Source organism: Paralichthys olivaceus, chromosome 12 (assembly GCF_024713975.1).
Source record: "Paralichthys olivaceus isolate ysfri-2021 chromosome 12, ASM2471397v2, whole genome shotgun sequence".
Classification (NCBI taxonomy): Eukaryota; Metazoa; Chordata; class Actinopteri; order Pleuronectiformes; family Paralichthyidae; genus Paralichthys; species Paralichthys olivaceus.
In genome coordinates, this window is record NC_091104.1 from 20,517,964 (window position 1) to 20,540,603 (window position 22,640).

At 39.8% G+C, this 22,640-nt stretch overlaps 2 protein-coding genes across 3 annotated transcripts in view; one reads left to right on the forward strand and one right to left on the reverse strand.

Moving 5' to 3' along the window:
* rbks (ribokinase) overlaps nt 1-20,117 on the forward strand; it is a 32,732-nt gene extending 12,615 nt beyond the window's left edge. For both annotated transcript variants that reach the window (XM_069536430.1, XM_069536429.1), the window contains 3 exons: nt 6,149-6,240; nt 12,138-12,326; nt 19,468-20,117. In XM_069536430.1, coding sequence (XP_069392531.1) covers nt 6,149-6,240; nt 12,138-12,326; nt 19,468-19,662 — 476 coding nt within the window. In that variant the 3' untranslated portion in view covers nt 19,663-20,117. The remainder of the gene's footprint in view (nt 1-6,148; nt 6,241-12,137; nt 12,327-19,467) is intronic.
* Nucleotides 20,118-20,289: 172 nt separating this feature from the next.
* On the reverse strand, nt 20,290-22,083 carry mrpl33 (mitochondrial ribosomal protein L33). Its single transcript, XM_020084551.2, has 4 exons — nt 21,944-22,083; nt 21,551-21,569; nt 21,343-21,449; nt 20,290-20,376 (listed from the first exon to the last, which is right to left on the reverse strand). Exons 1-4 carry the CDS (start codon nt 21,963-21,965, stop codon nt 20,327-20,329), a joined length of 198 nt encoding a protein of 65 aa, XP_019940110.1. The 5' UTR covers nt 21,966-22,083; the 3' UTR covers nt 20,290-20,326.
* Between the last annotated feature and the right edge of the window lie 557 nt (nt 22,084-22,640).

Sequence of the window (22,640 nt, forward strand, 5' to 3'; positions counted from 1 at the left end):
TTGAGAATAGAAAGACTATTTGAAAAAGTATTTGACTGGGGTGGCAGATAAAAATCATGATTTAGTTTTGGTAGTGAGGGAACATCTTTGTCTACATTCTACTTGGGCTTGAAAAGGTCCAAAGTTTGTTCTACAAGTGAGAACAGCCAATGTGGTAATTGTGGTGATATGGAGCCCGATGGTGACGCAGTAAGAAAAAGTGTCCAAAAGATGATCAAATATGCCGTTGAAACTTCCCAAACCACTTCTGCAATATAATCCATTTCTCTGGCCATCTGTGTGCACAGAATATTCCAGATCCTCATATATTTGCCAAAACTATTACCAGATACACTGCATCTCTCCTAATCCTCATGCACGACACTGTTGAGCCTGCTCCTCTTTGACCAGTGGCAATACTCTGTCCAAGCTCACTCACTGGCTGTCTCACCACTGCACTGCACCACACCACTGAGTTTATCGTCGTGAATTTAGTGCTGTAAAAGAAAACCATTCTTGTTGAATTCAGTGCTGCTACAGCCTCACTCTGGTGTGACCTGTAGCTATTGGTGGCTAACGTTAGCCAGTGTTGGGAAACTTACCAGCAGCAGGAGCTCTTGCGGAGGATTCATCGCAAGTGAGTGGGCGTGTTGATGACATTGCCAACAAGCGACAGATGCAAAAAGAAAAAATACAGTAGAAGACACAGACGAAGAAGTCGACAGACATCTTCCAGAGTTCATGTCTGATAACCACTTATGTGTGTTGCTGTATAACTGACTTAACTGAGCGAATTTTTACTTGATGTATGAAACTTTATTACTCTTCTTTACTGCTGATACCACAGATGAACTTTTGTGATAAAATATTGCTTCATGCCGATTTTGAAGCGACTGAGTTAAGAGAATCTGAGTCTAGAATGTAATCTCCATCTGTGCCCCAGTGGCTGCGGTTCAGGATAGTTTACAGAATCTCACTTTACATGTGGTTTGTTAAACCTGCACATACAAGGTCTTAAAAGTGCCGCTCAAATTACGCAAATGTCACCAGCGAGCAACACGTACTGCAGATGCCAGCTCTCAAAAACACTTGACAAGATAACATATCCAGAAAGAGTTTATTCTTCTTGCTTGTAATTATTTCAGCGGAACATTTGTAATTCATCACCACCTACCATTTAATAGAAGTTAATGGAATTAAATTAATACTAATGAAATGGTAGAAATTGTGTGGATCCACTCTTTATTTTATGGTTCCGTCTTTACCCCCCCCCCCCCCCCCCCCCCCCCCCCCCCCCGTCCTCCTCCCCCTCTTCCTTGTCTAAGCAATATTATTTTCCTCACCAGATGCAATTAGAGCCTCTTAAAGCCCTTTCACATACTCACTGATGACTCATTTATTTTGTGTGCGTGTGTCTGCACGTGTGTGTGTGTTTGTGTGTGTGTGTATGGAAGAATGAGTGATCTCTGTCTCACTCCATTTCCCCTCAGCCATTGTTTTCCATCTACCTTCCCTCCTACATCGACCAAGGCAACACACTGCCGTGTTTTTGTACTTTCTGGATGGTCCCAGCTGCTGCAGGGCGACCAGACTTTGAACTTATGCATGAAAAAGCCCAGAGTCATGACACACATGCTCAGCCAGACGTGACTCAGTAAGCACAAATCCCAGTATTACCACATCTGTTCCAGCAACTAGTGGTGTGTGTGTGTGTGTAATGGGTTTGGTGGTTTCACTAACACCTGGGGAGCAAAACAAAGCAACCCGACACAACATATTAAACAAGCCAGCTAATGTGACGTCTAAAGTAGCAGCTCCTTGCATCAGCGAGGCAGATTCCTTTGTGCATCTGTGTATTAAAGATTTCACACAAGCGGCTCGGGTGTGCATATTGATCAGGTTCTGTCCTCAGCCGTGTTATTGCATATATACTTAATGAGCACAGGCTCTCTCCGTTTGACATCGGTTACACGCTCTACACAAACACTGTGGTCATGCCGCAGATGGCAGCGAAAGGATAAAAAAAAGTCCCACTGTTCATGTGCATGGCTACAAATAGTGATTATTGACAATAATGTGAGTAAGACAACAGCATGAGTGAACCTTTCACATGATTCAATGATACTTTCTCTACATCATCTTTACATGACACACAGTACATGGCTCAAGCTTCACTTGATGACGAGACTAGTGGCTGACTGTTGATGCCTTGATGCCATGGCGCCACATATGTTATGACAGTTACTCCAATTAATAACATAATGAAGCAGGGGGTTGACATGTGTCCATCCACTTGTTGGGCTCATTTGCCGTCATGTTTGTTAAGCCTGTGTGACTCTGAAGAACAGTGGGAATATGTGAGGAGGGGAAAGAGGAGAGACTGCATCGTGTTCGTCCTCTGAGCTAAAGAGAGGCGTAGAATTGAATTGTTGGAACTTTGGTATTTTTAGGTTAAACTAGCTCATGTTCATAGTTTCCGATTTCGAAAATTAACTAGTTTATGCGCATATCTTGCGTTTTATTAACCTATTAAATTCAAACACCAGGCAACTAAATCAGCTTGTCGACAAAACACACAAACTATACGTCCACAAAGCCAGAACTGACAATCATGCTACTTCATGCCTACAACACAAGCTTTTGACTCCACAGATTCCAACGGCATCTTTCTTAGCCTTCTACTACCAAAACTCACTGAAGCTAAACTCAATAAACTCACCAAAGTTCACATCAAAGAGCGACATACAGGAGTTCCGTCTTTACAATAAGTTTTGTTTTAACTCTGGTAAAGATGGTAATCCAGTGTCTCTGTGTATCTTTTGTTCTTCTTCTCTCAGTTCATTGGCAGTCGCTACTAAAACCTCTCTACATTTGCTCTGGGTCACTTAATTGGAATAAAATGCAGCACAGCTAATTATTACATATTGTGCCATGGGTAACTAGAGTTTTGGGCCATAAATGCATGATTTTTATAGATCATAATCACTCTTAAAGTGTCAAATTCTGCTAGGCAGAAACATAATCTTTCATTTTACAGTGTAGAGAGTGAGAGTGAAAGAAGCCTTCATTCACGTTTTGCAATGGATGTTCATCTAGTTATTTTGGGTGTGTTATTGATTAAAAACGGACATGTTTTGCACTTACAGGGTCGTCCATTAGAGATAATAAAAGCATAATGGCACTTGCACACCGGGTGTTTCTTCATCTGTTCATTCAGACCCAGATACACACAACACATCACATTTTAAAATCCAATAAATGCTTTTTAAGACTGCCTAACAAATGTTCCTTTTCTGTGAATAATTTAAAAAACGCCCTAAAGGACAAGGCCTCTGTATTTTTCTTATTGGTTTAACAAGTTCCACAGAGAGCCCTTATCACTTTAAAGAGTGAGCCACACTGTTGAACTCAGTGATATATTCCTTCATTACCCTCGCACACACAGTGTAGTTTATTTGGTGTCAGTCCCACAAACTCTGCTGCTGAAAATACTCATTAAAGCACCAGAAGTGTATTAATGTGCTGCAGAAAATAGTCCTAAACAAAAAAACAGCAACAAACCTCCTGTTTGACTAATGTAAGCTGAAATACCACAATACCCAACTATTTTAGGAAGAGCTTTATTTATTATATACGTGAGGTTTACAAAGCAGTTGTTCATCACTCTTTCCTTGTCTGCTTGAGTCTCCTCAAGAACTTTACATGTGATGTTAAAAAATTATACTTCATTAAGATATTGAATATATAGCTTTGGTATTTGTTACTCATTTTTAAATGTTGACTTCTACGGTAGGACCTAATGTGTCTGGGAGTAAATGCCACAGACAGAACAGGGATGTAGGAAATAATTATACAGCACCTTTTCTTTTTTGTCTTTTTATGGCTTTTGTTGACAGGTGAAAAAACTTTTTGGGCAGCGGACAGAGACACATTGACTGAGGCAGTGACGAATAAAACCCTACTGTCAACCAAAGTTATTATCTTGCACAAGAACTGTGTTAAATCCGAAAACGCTTCACTTCACATCATGGACACACACCTCCGGACACTGGCGAGAAGTTTCTATGTAGCTACAGGAGATGTCTGAATTGATGATGACCGTAATGGGATGCTAGTCACTGGTATCGCTGCTTACTGACGTCCATTAATACATTGTTTGCCCAACTACATTTTATTGTACTTAATGCAAAGACAGGATTTCCAAAGTAGATTCAAACAAAGCATTTCGTGGCTTCACTCAAGGAGGACAGGTAAGATGATATGTTGTTGAAAACCCCTGCAGAACTGCGCAGTAGACCCCGTTCTTTGCAGAAAGCCCTGCAAAACTGCTGGTAGACCCCATTCGAAACTATAAACTTAGTTTTTTTGTTTGGCCCCCTTGTATTCGAATCATTTTGAGGCCAACTTTAAACAAGAAATTTAAAGTTTTGTGTGCAGATTTGTATGTAAAATTATTTTAGTGTAGTATGCCTTTAAACACATATAATTTACACTGTGAGCCTAAACAGCTCATACAGGTGTCAGTGTAGATATACTCTCAAAAGCAGTGAAACATTTGACATATAACAATTTTCATCGTCTGCATAGTGAGCTAAACGGAAATACTACTGTTTGCAAAGTCCATCCTTTACATGGCAAATCCAGACAAAGATGAGATGATGTCGAGCAGATACAGAAGGCTAAAGAACGTCCTTATGAAGAATAAAAGAGATGCTTCATTTTTTATACAAAACATTTGAGCGATGTCGCACTTGTGTTGGAAACCAAACCGATGGAAACTGAGGACCTATTCAGTTTACACAATAATAGAGGAGGGGGATAAGAGGAATTGGAAAAGGCCCAGTGTCACTTTTCTGTGACACGGCCATGGCTCATGTGAGTATGCATACAGTACAGTCTGAGTGTGTGTTTAGACATTATTTCCACTTTCCACTTCGCGAGCAGCCCAGTATCCACCTCAAAGCGCCAGGTGGCCAAAGCCCTGCACAAGCCCACGCAGCTGCTCTCTTATGTGCCCACGCAAACACACACACACACACACAAAACACTTTTGCACAACACGGTTTGATGTCACAGACGCCAAACATATATTTCACTCACAGACGCACACACACACTTTCACAGGGCTTTATTTTGTACACAGAGATATCCAAATTAATCGCTTCGTCGAGCTGGGCTTATCCGCACACAGACACAGAAATCGTGGCATTAGATGCATTAATGCTCTGTGCTCATGAATATGCATGAGGCGGGGATGTGCAACACGTACAGAGGATTACTTATGACAAACACTCTTTACTTTCTCACCCTCTCTTGCACACACGCACACAGAGGAAGGGTCACAACTCCGCGCACCCACACACTTGTACACACATGTACAGTATAGGGTTATGTACCACGTGTTATATCTTTTCCACATACACAATCGCGGAACTGCAGGGGTTACGGAGACAACTGCAGAGAGCTGCAGGATGGGAGGCCCTCTTTCTTCCCGGGGAGCGCTAATGTAATCGTTTAAAAGGTGTCTTTTTATAGAAGCTTATGCACTTGAGCTTTGCCTGCGAGAGCAATCCCCAGCAGAAGCCCCACTAGCCTCTTTTCCCATTGCAAGTTTAATTAAGTTATAGCCAGACCTCGACAGTGAAGCTTAGCAAATGGAAAAGAAACATCACATGTGTCTCTCAGGGACATTGTCATAACTTTGTTGTTTTAAAAGCAGCCTGACAACTTGAACTGGGTTTATTATTAAGTATCTTCTTTATATTATATTATAACTCTTGCTTATGGCATGTTCCACCATAGTGCCCTGTAGATTATGATGGTGATATTGGATTCTGACCAATTTATCAGTTGGCCAATATAAGCCATTCACAGACTATCAGTTCTATAAATTAGGTTGTGTTCTTTTTATTAATGATTATTTATAATAAAGCTTAAATTGTAAAATATAATGCCTCAATTATATTTCTTTGTAATAAAGGTTTGTGATCGTTTGATATGTTTTTTTTCTTGCTTGCTCATTGTGGTAACTTTAATAATATTGAAAGTTCCCTGCCTTACAGTTTTGAGATAATGTTGTGACGTTATACAAATAAATTCAAATTGATTTGAATAGGTAAGATGTCACAGTGCTGTATAAAATGGATTACATCCTGGTTTCTTCTTACAGTGAAGACAATATTCAACCCAGCGCCGGCCATTCCTGATCTGGATCCAGACTTCTACAGACTCTCTGATGTGTTTTGCTGTAATGAATCTGAGGTGATTAATCACATGCACAGACACACACACACACACACACACACACACACACACACACACACACACACACACACACACACACACACACACACACACACAACTCAGCATGTACCTCTTGTCTTTCTTACACATGTCCACACGCACATCTACAACAATGCAAACAGGAAATACTATGCTAAATTGTGGCTATTAATTTCTCTGGAATTTCTCAAACATTAACAACACTGAGTTGACGGACTAATTATTGTGACTCATTTTGAAAAAGGTTCATAAATATGCTCCAATTTAATTTTAGAGTCTGACCGGTTTTCAGCATCTCGTACATAGTCACGAGTCGATTCCATCAAAAACAAGACATTTCCCCTCACTGCATCTGCGTAAAATGACACAACACAGCAGTAGGAAATGTAGTTCATGGCTGGAAGCAATTGCAGGACAAAAAGTGGGAGATAAAGCGTTCGTCACAGTTCAGTAATCATAAGCCTCAAATATAAACAACTCTTTTTCTGGACGTTTTTGCACACATTATAAAAACTATAGGGTTTTTCTCCCTTTTTAGCATTAACAGCAAACAAACTTCCACTTCTCAGACAAAAATCTGGTCCGGAGGAGCCGACACAACGTACAGTGTGAGACAATTCGGACTATACACTGTGAGCACATAAATTGTGGGCTTTGGCCTCACATCTCAGATGATTTACTCATACAGTGTGAGGTGGACTACATTTTTCAAATTGTACAGTGTACCTTAAAGGTACAGTGTGTAGACTTTAGTGATATCTAGAGTTGAAGTTGCATGTTGCAGCTGAACCCCCTCACCTCGCCCTCTCCTTCCAAACATGAAAAAGAAACTGTGGTAGCTTTCAGTTGTCATAAAAACTCAAAATGGCGGCCTCCGTAGAGAGGACTCCCTCAATGTAAATATAAAGTATTTGAATATAAAGGGCCTTAAAGAATACTACAATTCATACAATTTAGATGAAACGAACTAGTGAAAACATCATGAGGATTATTCTACATTAATTTTCTGACAATAGTTCCCTTTCACCTAAATCTTACACACTGGACCTTTAACTCAAAAGCTGCTACAATTAAAATGTCATATCAGCTCTTAGTATCACTGGAGGACTTGTTGTGCAGCCATGAATCAGGGAAACGCAGAAATATTTAGTTTCTTCTGTGAAACGAAAAGATCAGAGGTTTGCGATGCTATGAGCGCCCACACACACACACACACACCTTTTCCAGTGATTAAATTCTACTCTGGGATGACCCCCGGCAGCACATCAATAACCCCTCTTTAGCCTTTAGCCTTTCATGTAAACTCTGTGGCCTGAAGAAGGAAATAAGTATCTCTCCACCCTTTTATGGTAAAAACCAGTGTCATGGCACCTTGCGTTCTGACTGTCAGGTGATGACAGACGAGTGACAGGGGGCAGGAGTAGATGGGAACCGTAGTAAAAACAACAGGGCAGATGTGCCATTCGGCTGAGTCAGCCGCCCCCTCAGGGATAAAGTAGAGGTGAGTTTGCCTGCGAGCCTCTATTTGATGTGGTGATGCAGAGCGAAGAGACGCCATAGCCAGGTGTGGGGACATGAAAGGGAGAGTTGACGAAAGTGTAACATGTCTCTTCAGAGACAGAGGCAGGTCATGGAGGTACAGTCATGTTTCACTGTCAGTTATGCAGGCGTGGAAAGAGCACCAAAATAACGTCCCACTCAAATCTCAAGTTAAGATAAAACTGAACTTTATCAATCATCAGATACATCAAAATTAAAAAATGTTTTACAACTAAAAGGGACTGAGTCAAGAGGCATTTTATTTATGTATTATATTATTATCATCAGCACTGATTAAAAACACAAGAAAAACTAGTTCAATACACTTTTACAGATATTTAGTTGAATCAACTAAGTCACACTGTTACTCACTGTAGAAAGATTTGTTTTTACATCTTTTAGATTTTCTCAGTTTTAAGAGATCTTTGTTTGACATTTGAAGTTTTCCGCATTGTTCTTCATGTCAGATGTCTTTATTTGTGTGTGTGTGTGTGTGTGTGTGTGTGTGTGTGTGTGTGAGGTCAACATCTGTTGGTCTTGTTTATATGGAGCCATGTTTTCAGTCTTTAAAGTTTTTAAAGCTTTCAAGTTTTTAAAGCCAGTATTTAACGTCACATTTACTAAAAAAAACTAAGATTATTTTTAACATCAACAGGAGCAGTGAAGTCAAGATTTCACTAGTAGGCTACTTCATTCACAGGTTTTCTTATTACAGTAATTATCATGATTACATATTAATACAGCGGCCTTCTGGTTCATTCATTCGAGGATCTGTTGCAGTACAATACTAATATATACTTTCTAATGTTCACTGTACAGTAATACTTCACTGTATTTATGAGTCACTTAAGCTAATGTGAGGTCACACAGTTAATCGGTAGCTCATTCATATTGCTTCATTATTTAAGGTTATAATTTTAAAACCAACTCTTCCCATTTGGTCTAAATCTAAATCCCTATAAATCAGCAAACCTATTGTATATTGATATTTAGAATAAGAGTATAAATTATCACGTTTTCAATTATTGTGTTTTTATTATGATTTTATTTAGCTTTGTGATCAGATCTTTTGTTGTTGCAATGTTCTCTGAAAGTGTAATTTGAGTTTTATTTTATTGCATCGCTATACACAGCTATGAACGTTTTCAATCTTTTGACATTCACTAATATTTAAATGGATTTTCATATTGATTGTAAGATCATTCTACAAAAGATTATGGAAACGATTCAAGAACTATTCATGCAACCAATTTAGGATTAAATGCCACAGACCTGACAAATCAATGCAAAGACGATATAGCAATGTAAAAGGGAAAGAGTTAGACATCCTGACAGTGACAACAGGTAATGTGATACAATATAAGTTGAGAGTCAGGTATCAATAATGAGCAAAGCAAAACATTTTATGCTTGCATGTAAAAATAAACCCTGTGTGTGTACGTGTGGGTGTGTGTGCGCGCGTGTGTGCGATAAGAACATAATAATAATCTGAACAATTCGACTTTCTGATACTCTTGTACACAGAGGGAGGTAGATTGATTCTCTGCCCTGGTGTGAAGCTGATGACTAACAAAACGGCTCGTTTTCTCTTTTGGCTTCTGACAGCACTGGTGTGGCTGCGGGCTCTAAAACCACGGATACACTCTGCGGTTTATTTTTGAACTGTCCAAGGTCATTGTTCGGTTTGACAGATCACAGAGGCAGGAGGGGATCGTATCCTCACACCCCTATTCAATGTTAGCATCAGCCGCGTCCTGACCCTCTCATGTGGGGTTATAGCTGGCACACACTCAGTACGTGTGTGTGTGTGTGTGTGTGTGTGTGTGTGTGTGTGTGTGTGTGTGTGTGTGTGTGTGTGGTCTTGCTGTGCCATACTCAGGCCGAGGCGAAGAGGAGGGTGGTACGGGGGATCAGGGATGACAGAGAGCAGGCACTCTTTGATCCTCATGCTGCGCTGAAGTGTGTTATAGTGAGCAAATTATCTTTCATGTCCGTCTCACATGCCAAAGTGGATCCACAGTTTTGTCGTCCACAGATGTGAACGGATCTCGCACACTTTCATCGTAGCTTGATGGCAACGTGCAGACATAACAAATGTGTTTTCTTGTTTTAGGCTTGTGTATTTTTGTCATTGTTGATACCTTTCAACAAGTTGAGTTTAGATCTGTAATTCTTACTGAAAATTAAAGGGAACCTTCTCCTTAAAAAAGATTTCACAATGTGTTTAATCTATTTTAGGTCATAAGAACTCTCTGGGGGGTTAAATGATAGATAGATAGATAGATAGATAGATAGATAGATAGATAGATAGATAGATAGATAGATAGATAGATACTCTATTGATCCTGAAGGAAATTCAAGTTGTATAAATTATTATTATTATTGTTATCTTTATTTATATAGCACCTTCCAAAACAGCCATTACAGAGTGCTTCTTGAACAGTTCAATAAAGAATGAGATAAATAAATAAAATGTGCCGTTTATTAATTCATTTGTAACAGGTTATTAATTTTTATCTTCAAGTATTGTTTTGTATTGGTGTAATTCAGTGATAAAATTATTTTTGTGATGCGCAAAAATATTCATTCAGTATCCAGTTTACACCTAGATACAACAGAAAAAAAATAACAACAGATAAATGAATTACATTATGTTAAGTAAAAATAGATGTTCTACCACATATTATTAGTGTGTCACAAGCATTCGGATATATTAGGAAAAAATATATATTTTGGTGCACTTTCTCTCTGTCTGTCCCAATTTTCACAGCAGTTTGAATTTGCAGAACTCCAAATTTCAGCCTCCAAAATCTCACTGAGCTCATACAAGATAAAAAAAAGACCTGAAACAACTAAATAGTAAATCAGATGTCCGTCATTAAATTTCAGTATAAGTTGCATTTTAAAATACAACGGTCAAACAATCCAAAAAGAATTCCTAATTTCTTCATGATTGTAGAACAAATCCAACATTGTAGCTGATGTAGAGTAAAACATATTTTTGAAATGCTTTATTTTGTTAATAGATAATTATTATTCCAGTGAGTCCTAAATTCATGTAAGAGTGAAGGATAAATGTATATGATTGCAATACTCTGCCTTTCATGTTCTGTGTCTACAATAAAGTTTCTTTCTATTCAAGACACATCATCATCATCCTAAATATTAACATTATTAAGTTGACCGTTATCACTTTCAAACACTAATGCTGTGATGCTGAAAAATGTGAAAAAAAGACTCTGACCTCTGACAGACACTTACTACATTGTTTTTTCACATATCTGACATGCAGGGCTTTGGCAGTTAGGTTTTATGAAATGATGTTGCAATACTACTCTCCAGGGAAATGATAAAATAAGGAGAAATGCTTGCTCACCCCAGCTGCATTCATTCTGTGTTAAATTAATTCAGTCGCAAGTATTCTTATTGTGTCATTGAAACTTGTAATATTGGGTTTGGTTTTGGGTCCTTGGATTAACAGTTTGGTGCATTGAAACTGTGTTTGCCACAAAAATAAAAAAAGGAGAATAATTCACCTTTAAATAGTGTAATAATAGTGAGTAATGTCGGTCAGTTAAAAATGTGAAAAGAGCAAATATTTAAAAATAGTTATTATTATTATATATACACATTCACATGTGTTTCACACATGTCAGCAAAATACTGACAAAATGGTATTTTCTCTTAGTCATGCTCGAAAATAAACTTTGACGGCAATTTCCTCTCAACTCCAGAAAAAAATATTGTGCAGATCTTTATTAAAGGTGGGGCTAATTTACTGTGGAGAGAACCGCTGTGGTTCCGAGTTTCCCTTAATTTCCTCAACCATCAGCTGTTGAGTCCTGCTTTGTCACTGTTGAGTCATTTTGGAGGCAGATGAAGAAGCGTGACTCATACCAGATCTGTGGCTGCAGGAAGTAAGAGACCGGTTAATAGGTTCCTAATTAGAGATCACTGCACAATAAGTGGTCAAGATGTACTGAACTTTGTAAAGTAATAAAAATAAAGGATTAGTTTTGATTTTATAAAGAACAAAAATGCAGGGCCTTGCAGACAGTCCTTGGTACTGTGCCCTAGGGAATTTCCACCATTCAGTCCCTTATTTATCCACCCAGTATCCCACAGCAGTGCTGGTTTTGCTCTATCTTTAATTTTAATTCCTAACCTCTGATTAACTTGTCTCCCTGACCCAGAAAAAAAGAAAAAAGCCACACTGGTTTAGAGAAAAAAGGTCAATAAAAACTGTGCCGTTATCATCTTATTCCAAATGAGCTGAATGTTTAAGTGAAGATTGTTTTGTGCACATGATGTTATGACTCTTGATGTTGTCTCTCCAGGCTGAGCTGCTGACTGGTTCCTCTGTAACTAATGTGGAAGAAGCACATCGGGCCAGTAAGGAGCTGCTGAAACGAGGCTGCGGGTCGGTCGTCATCACTTTGGGACCTCAAGGTTGTGTGGTGCTCAAGGCACAGGAGTCTACACCAAAACATGTTACAACAACTGCGGTCACAGCAGTGGACACTACAGTAAGCATTGCCCATATATTGTGTATGTTTTTATATCACTTAAATATTTTTCAATTATTTGGTTTATTAGAAAATATTAGAAAATTTTGGGAAAAGCCAATCGCAATATTTTGGGGTTCAAGACGATGTCTTTTTCTTTTTACTTGTTTTGGTCCCAAAAACAAAGACATTTCAGTTTGCAGTGATATAATCTGCAAAAAATCACATTTCCCAAACTCAAACCGTAGAATGTCCAGCATGTCTACAAATAACAAGGTCAGTATGTTGGTTCAGACAAATATCTCAGCAGGTATCAGATTAGATTGCTATCAAGGGTTTAATCCCACAGTTGTGTTTTTGTTGTGTAACCTCAGAATGAATCAGTTTAATAAACCCTGAACTTTTCATCTTCAGTCATCATCAGGTCAACGGTTGAGTTTCTCCGATATGTTGGTATAAAGCTTACAACGATGAGTCGATTAGATGCCGACAGAAAACAATCATTGACTGTAGACTCTTTCATTATCAAATAATGTTATTATTTATGTAAAATGAAAATAAAATAATAGAAAATAGTTTTTACACATTAAATATATGTTTTACTATTTTATATATTTTTTATCCAGAATCAGAATCAGAAGTACTTTATTAACGCCCGGAGGGAAATTCAAAAATTTCAAAATTATATAATATAATGTTATATAATATACATATTTAAGTCTTCAAGTGATAATTTTAAGTATTAGTGCAGCAATCATGTATAATAAACGATACAAGCAAAAACTGAATTTTTTTTACCTGGAATATTATGTAATCCAGCCCACTCTGTGAATTATAGAAACAGCAGGGAATGTGTTTTCAACATTAACAGAGGGAAAAACAGTCACAGAAAATTCTCACATTCAACTGTTACTATTGTTCCGTAACAAAGCTCTGTCGCACAAAGGTTGTTGTCGGCCCAGTCATCACGGCCGAGTAAACGGCTTTAAGAACTGTAGTGGAGCCACAGATCTGTCTGTTGCTCAAGTGGAACGTTTTAAGAACACTGGGTATGTGGTGACCACTGGCTGTTTCCCCTCCCTGACTCTAATCTTTATATGAAGCCAGCATCACTTGACTCATTTCACACCGGCCTCTGTGGTTTGTTTTCGTCACAGCAGCCAGGGCTGCATGTTTGCGTATCCTGCCTCTGAGGCTTTTGCGGGGCCCATGCTCAACCGACCAAATGCGTCATCGTATGAAGGTGTTAATCACCTCTTTGTTGTTACCCAGTTTGATTAAAGCGTCTCGATTGTTTGTGTAATGGATTCTTTCACTGAATAGTTCCCCCGGGGAGTTTTATTGTGCTATAATTTCCAAATGCCTTGCCATGGTGCAGTGTAGTAAAAACTGGAGTGGAGCAGTTGCAACCACGTAGACAGAGCTTTTACATGAAACCCACATCACATATTGTGAAAGTGAGGTAAAGAGTGTAGAGTGTGTGGAACAGAGAGAAGAAACTCACACACAGAGGCCTTGTGGTGCGTTTTAGGACTCACTTTAAAGGAAGTGCCAGGCTGCAGCATCTCCTTATCATCCCTGGTCACTCTGGCGTTTCAAGAACAAGCTTTCTTTAACGGTGTGTGACCTTCTTCTTTCGTGGCCCCCCACACTTTGAAGCGGACAGACATAACTTAGCGTTATTCGCTGTCTTCACTCTCCCCCCGGCTTCCCAAAAGCCCCCAGGAGAGCTTCACCCACCACCCCTTGTCCTCCTCCTCCCCCTTCCTCTGCCGTGACTCACCTCTCGGGCCTGCATCAGTCAGCAGAAAGCTGTGGTTGGGCCTGTTGCATGTCTCTACACACACACACACACACACACACACACACACACACACAGACACACACACACACACAGACACAGACACACATTCTCACCCTACCCCTTCTGTTTCTTTGATGGGCCCATAAATTGTGAGGCGTTTAACTCTTTTGGACATCATAATCCCTCTTCCAGTAAGGCCCTTTCGTTTTTTTTACTGGATAAAGGGGAAGAAAAACAGGTTGTTATCAAGATCATTATTCACTTCTCAGGCCTCTTAGTTGTGATTACTCTACATCCTCTGTTATTTCTGCTTTGACGGTGATTTCTTATGGTCTAATTATTTACTTTCTGGCACGTATTTCTTTTTTTAAAGACATGCTCAGCACCAGGATTTTTTTTTCTTGCTGTTTCGCTGCTATTTCGTGAATGTGAGTCGAGGCCGAATTTTTCTCCATTATCAACGCACTGAGTCACTCGCGGTTTCTCGCTATTTTAGCTACGCTACTGTTCAGCTGAATGCCGCGGGTGGCTCGACAGGCTACTATTCAGAACAATCCCCCTTTTTCTACCATTCTTATTTGATTCCATCTCATCACTTGTCCCTGATGGAGCTTGGGTAATGGGTTGCCAACATGGCTGCTAATCATATAGCTTTCCCCTACTGTAACTATATCATCATCTGCTCCTCCTGCGTCTGTTTGAATAAAACATTTTAAATGGCTGGAGCAATTTTGGTCTGAGTCAGGGTTGGGAATCTGGGTGAATAACAAAGCAAATCCACTCATCTACTGTGGGTCTCCTCCCCCATCCCTCCAGCTTTTGTCTTAAATTGAGTACAGGCTTCCCTCGGTGAGATCAGAGGCTTCGCTGTTTTTGTGTGGACAGTTAGATGAGGTTAGAATACACACAAACACACTCACACACACACAAACACACACTGCCTTTAGGCCCCAGCAGGACTTGGGTGGCATTGGTTTCCATTGCTCCGGGAGGTCCACTGTGTAGGGGGAAAGGTAGACAGTTCTCTCTAAACCAGACATTACAGCTGGAGGGTCAAATTATTCCCATCCCTCTCTTATGGCTGCAGACACGTAAGGACCAATTGCTCGATTCCTTCCTGGAAACCCAAGGTAAGGGAATACCTCCTGAGCAATGCATTCCTCCGCTCCTGCAAGCTCTGGGTCAGCATGACACAATGAGAAAACAGCCACATCACCATGTTTTAATGTTCCACACATGCTAGAGCAGCTGCTGTTAAGCAACCCAGATGTTGGGCCAGTCCTCTGCAGAGTCATGTTGATCACTGTCATGCACAAATGAAATATGATAAGTATGATGTTTTGATTTGTGTAAAATCACCTGAAACCTAGACTATCTTAGTTTTTTCATCATTTATATTATCAGGAGCAGGTTCTCTTCCAGTCCGCCATGTTGCAACAAAATGTTCTATCTTCACTCAATTTGCTAGTTCACATGGGTGAACAAAGAGGACTGGATCAAAGATAGCAGAGCTCTAACTGGTCATATTGGGAACATGGTTTTGATCTCTGAATCGTCCTTCCACGTTGCCTCAGAGGAGTCGTGCCCAGCTGTTGGCCACTCTTACAGGAAGCTTCTGGACGTGGAAGCCACTGTGAATCATCACTGCCCCTAACTTGGTCTTTGCTCTCCCCAGGGTACCTTTCATTGACAGAGGCTGTAGGCATCAGGAGTTAACTGCACATGGCTCCATCTGTCATTCCGGGATGGGAGTCAAGATTGCAGGGGGCTTCTGGGTGTGATACAGTCACAGGTTCTGGAGGCTCGAAAGGTTCTGTGGGTGCAGCAGACAGTAGCATGACAGATATGAAGTGTGAAGCTCTCTTTGAGATCTGCATTTTCTATAGGTTTTTTTGGTCTGTGTTTGTAATGGCTCATCGCTGTGGTGTTTACGCACTGCACTTTACAAACATCACTTGTCAATCAAAGTGCATGGGCGTTGCTGCTGTCTTTGTCCTTGGATTTCCTGATGATGGACTTCTGAGTTTGTGTATGGGCGTCTTTGTTTCTCTATACAGACTTGGCAGTTATTGCTGCTTGCGTTAAGTCTTCAGCAGTTTTGTCTTTTCATTCCAAACACACACACGGCTGCTGTGGGAGGCGTGAAAAAAGGGTCAGCATACCGGTGACAATTGTGTTCCTGACAGCAAATGGAAAGCTCTCAGTGGCTATATGTATGTCAGAGATATAATAAACTGACCCAAGTTGCCGCAGGATAACAAACTGTAGTCATGTTAACCAAGCAAGAGAGTTTAGCAGCTCTCGCAGTGTGATACTACAAACACATCAAACCGCACAGAGAACTTCTGAACTCGTCCTCAATTAACTTGGTGAGCCCCTCACAGACACGTCTGCCATCCTAATTTCTAACGGCAGTCGGAGCAGCGGCAGAAAAAAAGCAATCAAACGCCACGGAGGTCAAGATGCGGCGGACAGAGCCGACCAGCAACAGCATCACGGATCATCTGCGGCAAGCGCTTGTGTCACTTGATTGACGGGCCTTGAGATGTAACCTTCACCAAACTGTGTCGAGGGCAGCGGCAGCGGGACTGAAGGGGGTAGCGCTTGTCAGCCTTGTTGAGCTTCATTCACTAGATCCAGTAGCGTCACATGCCAGTCTCTTGGAAGGAGACATTGTTTGTAAGACAGAGAAAGGTTTCTCGAATGACCCATCCACTGAGGATTTAAATCTTCTGTTCTTCATTTGGAAGTATCCCACTTATTACCTCTGCCAAGGAGGTTATGTTTTCTTCTTTACGGATTGTTAGATGGATTATGCAGAATGCACTGAACCCATGTGCACCCAATAGGGCATCAGCCAGAGAAGATGTTAAAGGGGCATATCCTCAAATTTAATATAATTCTGAGATGAATTGTTCATTAAACATAAAACCACATAATCTGAAAAAGATAAACGTGATAGAATAGCAACATAATTTTATAAGTAACTTTTATATTTTTCAAACAAAATAATTTATTTGAGTCTTACTTAATATGTTCTCACACTGGGGAGGATTTTATTGCAGTGGCAGTTGAGTTTCACTGTTATCTGAATGTAAATTATGTTTTTTCCCAGTGAAGAAAGCCTCTCCTACAACATAAACAGTATCAACAACATAATAAAACATTGGCAATTAAAAATATATATCCCTGAATACTAGTATTAGCTTGAAGGAACCGGTTTTGGTTCCACCCGGTTTTAGTCTGACTAGACAAAGGTGGTTGTGTTTGCAGGGATTTGGTTCTAGATTAGCAGGTGATTCAAAACATAAAAGAAAAATGAAGAGGCATGATAATAATGACGTGGCCATGATTATACAGACCAAAATGTGGTTTCCACAACTGAATGCAGTTGTTAATTCTGGCCTCTTCAAGGTACTGTGGTTGTCGATTCCCAAGCATCCACCCCCCACTCGAGTGGTTTCATCGTTTCAGCAGCAACGTGTGAACCAAGGAGATGGGCCGGAGCCAAACCTGTGGGACGGCTTCACCAAAGCCTTATTTCCAAACGCCGGCTGTATTGTAGCCCTGCCCAGCTACCAGACAGGAGACATAAACACACAACGGCTTTAAACATTGGAAATCCACCGGGCCTGTGAAATGTTTCAGCCCTGATCTCACTCTTTCCAGTATCTCCTCCAGTCTGGGAGTCAAAGCAGGGACCTACACTGTGGTGGGGGTATAATGATATATATAATATCTTAATTTATACAGCACTTCTCATAATAAAGCTACAAAGTGCTTCACAAATAAAAAACACACACATGTAAAAATACATAAAAATGAACATAAAAACAAAAGTTATAAAAGAAAAAAACAATAAAAACAGTAAGCGTCTGACAGATCGTCTAGCATGGCCTCCCAATACAATCATAAAAAGAAGAATAAGATTAAATCTGGGAATGTGGTACGATAAACACTGGTAGGTTTTTTTACTATGAGGAATTAGAGCAAGTTATTTTTCATCATGAACGAAGTTTACTTGAGATAATTGTAGTTTTGACTGCTTGTGACATCCACGTGTTGTCTGAGCTGTGCCCTCCGGATGCCCCGTCTAACGTGGGCCCCTCTCTCTGTTCCCACTGCCCCGTCTGTTGCAGGGCACTGCCCTCTGCCAGGATGGGGTCGGGGGTTCGTTTTTTTTTTCGGCATATGTTCCTGAATCATCCTGCACAACTGACAACTCTCGCTCTGATAAAAGGGGTTACTTTGAGGTTGGAGGGCGATGGGGGGTGTTGGGAGGGTAACGGGCTAACAGAGGTGCTCAGACTGCACTGAACTCTTCTGAGAGCCAAAGTGATGAGTAATGGAGCAGGCTTGTGAGAACCAGTGTCGGGGGGCCATTTGTGGTTAAACATGAGCGTGTCGCCACATACCATTGTGCCTTTTCCCATCAGTGAAACCCTTCCCCCTCCCTAACGCTTCAGTTGGTCTCCTGTCCCAGCCAAACCCCCCTTCAGGGCGTAGACGGCACATTCCATCTCTATCAATAGATGAGCAGGGAAAAAGGGATGATTTATGTGTTCATAGAGATATAGCCAAAACCAGAGCTGTTGGCAGTTATGGTGAAGTCACTGACGGGTGTTTAAAGCGTGCACGTGCTACTCAGCTGACTCTGAAAAGCGATCAGCTATAATTTTTTGGATGATCAGTTGTTTAGTTAATTTATATTTTTCTTATGTAATTAATTTGTTTTCATTAACTTTAATTTATCAGGTGTTGGTTTAAACTAAGCCATTTAAATAGATAGAAATTAATTGAACACCTACACACTTGGTCCTCTATAATGTCCATGTAAGAACATTACGATTTCTGAAATATTAAAGGATGCTGTGTACCTGTTGTACCATGTTTATGAGGTCTTAATGAGCTTATTACATCTCATTTGATGCTGTATCATAATGACCCTGTTGTGAATATGATTTAAAATAATAACACCGGTGTTTCTCTTAAACAGCTGACTGAGATACATTTTCACACCGTGCAAATCTTCAGTAAACCAATCCTAATGGCTGAAGCTTCAGTGGCAGTATAAGACCTGGAGAAACAGCTGGCATATGTCATAGCACCCCCTACTGTTCACAGCTCATTGCATTTTTCACTGAACCTTCTCATCATGTCATTTGAATCCAGACTTGTCGCATAAAACACTGAATGAAACATAAAATTTAAAGATTTATTATATTATTATGGAAGTTAATCCCCTCAAATGAACTTGTCATTGACCAGATTGAATGACTGCTGTGGAGTCACAGTGGCAGTGTTTGCACCACAGCTGAAATTATTAAAACAATATATTATGCTATTGTTTCTTCACAGGGTGCTGGTGACAGCTTTATTGGAGCACTGGCATTTTACATGGCTAAATATCCCTCAATGCCTCTGGAGGAGATGGTCCACAGAGCCAATCAAGTGGCAGGAATGAGCGTGCAGGCTGTCGGCACACAGACGTCTTACCCCTTCAAAAAGAACCTGCCAGCTGAACTGTTCAAGGAACAGCTCATGTGCGAGTAGACGCCAGTTGGACCAATCTGGAACAGATCTTATTGAAAAGTAAACACTGGCTTATAAAATGCTGCCTCTGCTTTAGAGAAATCTGAATTTTATGACTCTAATGAGAATTATGATGATGTAACAAATGTTTAATATAAAAATCAACAAAATCTACATTTAAGTGTCGAAATCCCTTACATGAATAGTACCTTATGATGTCAGGGCCATGACAACACAAATGTCATTTTTTGCACAACTTCTTTTAATCTCAATCATTTTAAACAGTTTAATAATTCACAAGAATCTTAACAAAAAATCCTTCTATGGGATGTAATTGATTGACCAACTCCAAATAGATCTCATTTGTTGTAGTTCAAGAACATTTCCTTGGTTGGAATATTTGTGATCTACAAAACAAGACTGAATCATTATCATTGCTACATTTCTGTACACAATAAATCTGCTGAAAAGACAAAGTATTCTTGTGTGAAGTGGTGATAGAGGGCATGAAGACTTTGAAGCTCCGCCTGTGTTTGCATCATGATGAATTGGTGCAGAAGAAACCCCCTGCACTCATGTCGGCCAGCCAACCACACATTTTCACACATCCATCATCATCCAAGACAATAGAAATTGTCTGTTTAAACCTTGAAGGTTTATGTTGTCCATTTATTTTTCTTCACTGTTAAATTGATCTGATTTTCCTCTTCTCAATGAAAAGGACATGCTTGTTCACTGAAAAGAGAAGAACAGCAGAATTTAAATGACTGAGAAGAACGAGTGATGAACCACAGAAGTTTAAGCTTGTAACTGCCAAGTGTTAGAAGGTGAATTGTCGTGGTCTGTTTTTGTAAAGTGCAAATTTGCCGTCAACAATTTTCTTACAGTGTCCGTTCCATATCATGCCTGTTTGGAATGTGATGTTTGTTTGACCTGTGTTAATACTGGTTGGAACTTTGTCATGTGTCTTTCTCCCTATAAAAGTTACCACCAGTACTTAAGATGCAACAAGTAAAGACCAGCTCCCAGAATGGTTCTCCCAAACTGGAGAATCAGTCATGGGCGTTGTCGTGAAAGCGCTGCTGTTGTGACGTCAGTTATTAAGATAAGTCCCAGTTGTCACTGCTACAGGGCGGTATTTATTTAAAGTTTATTAATACTGAACGTATAGCGTGTCCAAATTGCACCAAGTACGATACTGCTCTTCCTTGGGCCCTTTACAAATCACATGCCAATTGTAAAGCCAATACTATTAACATCTCTTATACAATTTGACATACAGACTGACTGACAGTGATTTCTTGAAATAGTGGATAGATTATTATTATTATATATTATATTATTATATATAGATATCTATAGATAGATATATATGTGTTGTTACTGGGCAGCCATAGATGCAGTTGCTGGCCCTTCCATACAAAAGGCATTTTCTTTAAGACACATACAAAGCTAAATATTATATCTTGTTAGAGCTGCTTGAAGAAAATTCCATCTGATGTGTGTTTACTTGTCCAGAGAGAGTAAAATACAAAGGGCATCCAAATCAGGTAGAGCCAAGAGGCAGAAATGACGGATATTGTTGGAGCTAAAACAAGATAAACACGGGCTGTTTATGCAGAGCAGAAAAACACACTGGAAAAGCTACACATATATATATATATATATATATATCCATGTATATATATCTCCATATATTACCGATGGGATCGTGTTTGCGCAGCACCATCTTGTCTCGGAGACGGTTCCTCTTGGTGTTGAAGCAGTAACCTGTGCCTGCTGCGCTCATCATCTGCACCAGGACGGTCCTGACAACAAAACACAGAGTCAGTGTGACTAACACCTGCCTCACACGTGGCTTCATCTTGATGGAAACATTGAGGCACTAGAACCACGTTGACTGACTTACTTCGATTTTGCCTTGGCCACTGGAATATTAAAGAAGACAGAGCATATGTGAATACATGAGGACGAATCACACGATTAAAGCTCGGCAGGTTAATGCTACAGTCGCCAGACGCAAAGCTAACCGCTAATCACACAACAATAAGCGTAACAACATCACATAGTGTGAGAAATGTAACCGTGAAAACGATTGTTAACTCACAAGTTAACAGAGTCAAGCTGCAGATAATGTAATGTTAAGTGTCCTGGGTGTATAATGGGGCTAGCACCGGGGAGTTAGCTGACAGCTAGCTAAGTTTCGGCTAATAAATTAGCTTATTTAGCTACGTTTGAGTCTGCTCCACATTTACACGTACCCGACTCTTAAATATCTACACACAGACATGAACATACTTACAATTTACTGTGGTAAGAAACATTTTGCAGACTCTAACCTGCTACAGTCACACAGTGTAAATCATCACAGTGTTGACCACCGTAAGTCACATTGAGGATTTACAACGTCCGGTTCAACAAAGACTTCCGGGTGCTCTTAAAGGTGCAGAGCACATTTTCAGAGCAGTGACGACACATGGAAATGTCCATTAGTCCAGATAGAGGAAGATTTGATAACTCTAGGTAACTCTTCATTTCTCTTAGATCAACAACCCGATGTTTTACCAGATTGTTTACTTATCTTATTAATGCTTCTCCCATATTTTATTTCATTAGACTTGATAATTGTTTCTGGTTTTACCATGGTTTTTTGGTCTTTTATTGTTTTATACCTTTTCGATTACTTGTTGATTCCAAAAGGAACTTTTCAGGTTTTAATGTTTCATGTGCCATTGTATTTTAAGCTCTTACTTAATTATATTTGTTTATTTTATCATATTTTCTGTGAAGCACTTTGAGCTGTAGTCTATGAATGAAAGGAGATATATAACTAAAATTCATTATTACTATTAATGTAGCAATACAACAAGTTTACTACAAACAGGCTGGTGAAAGTCAGAAGGTCTGACCTTCAGGTTTTGATTATAACTGTTGATTGAACAGAGAGGATTGATAAAAAAATGACACTGTCCTGAGAACACTTTCATCTGTCCATCATT

Excerpts from the sequence above, each read along its gene's own strand:
- mrpl33 (XM_020084551.2), bottom strand. The coding sequence starts at position 21,965 with ATGTTTCTTACCACAGTAAATT. Across the intron at positions 20,377-21,342 it reads GCGCAAACACGATCCCATCG|TGAACAAGCATGTCCTTTTC; the intron begins GTAATATATGGA and ends TTCTCTTTTCAG.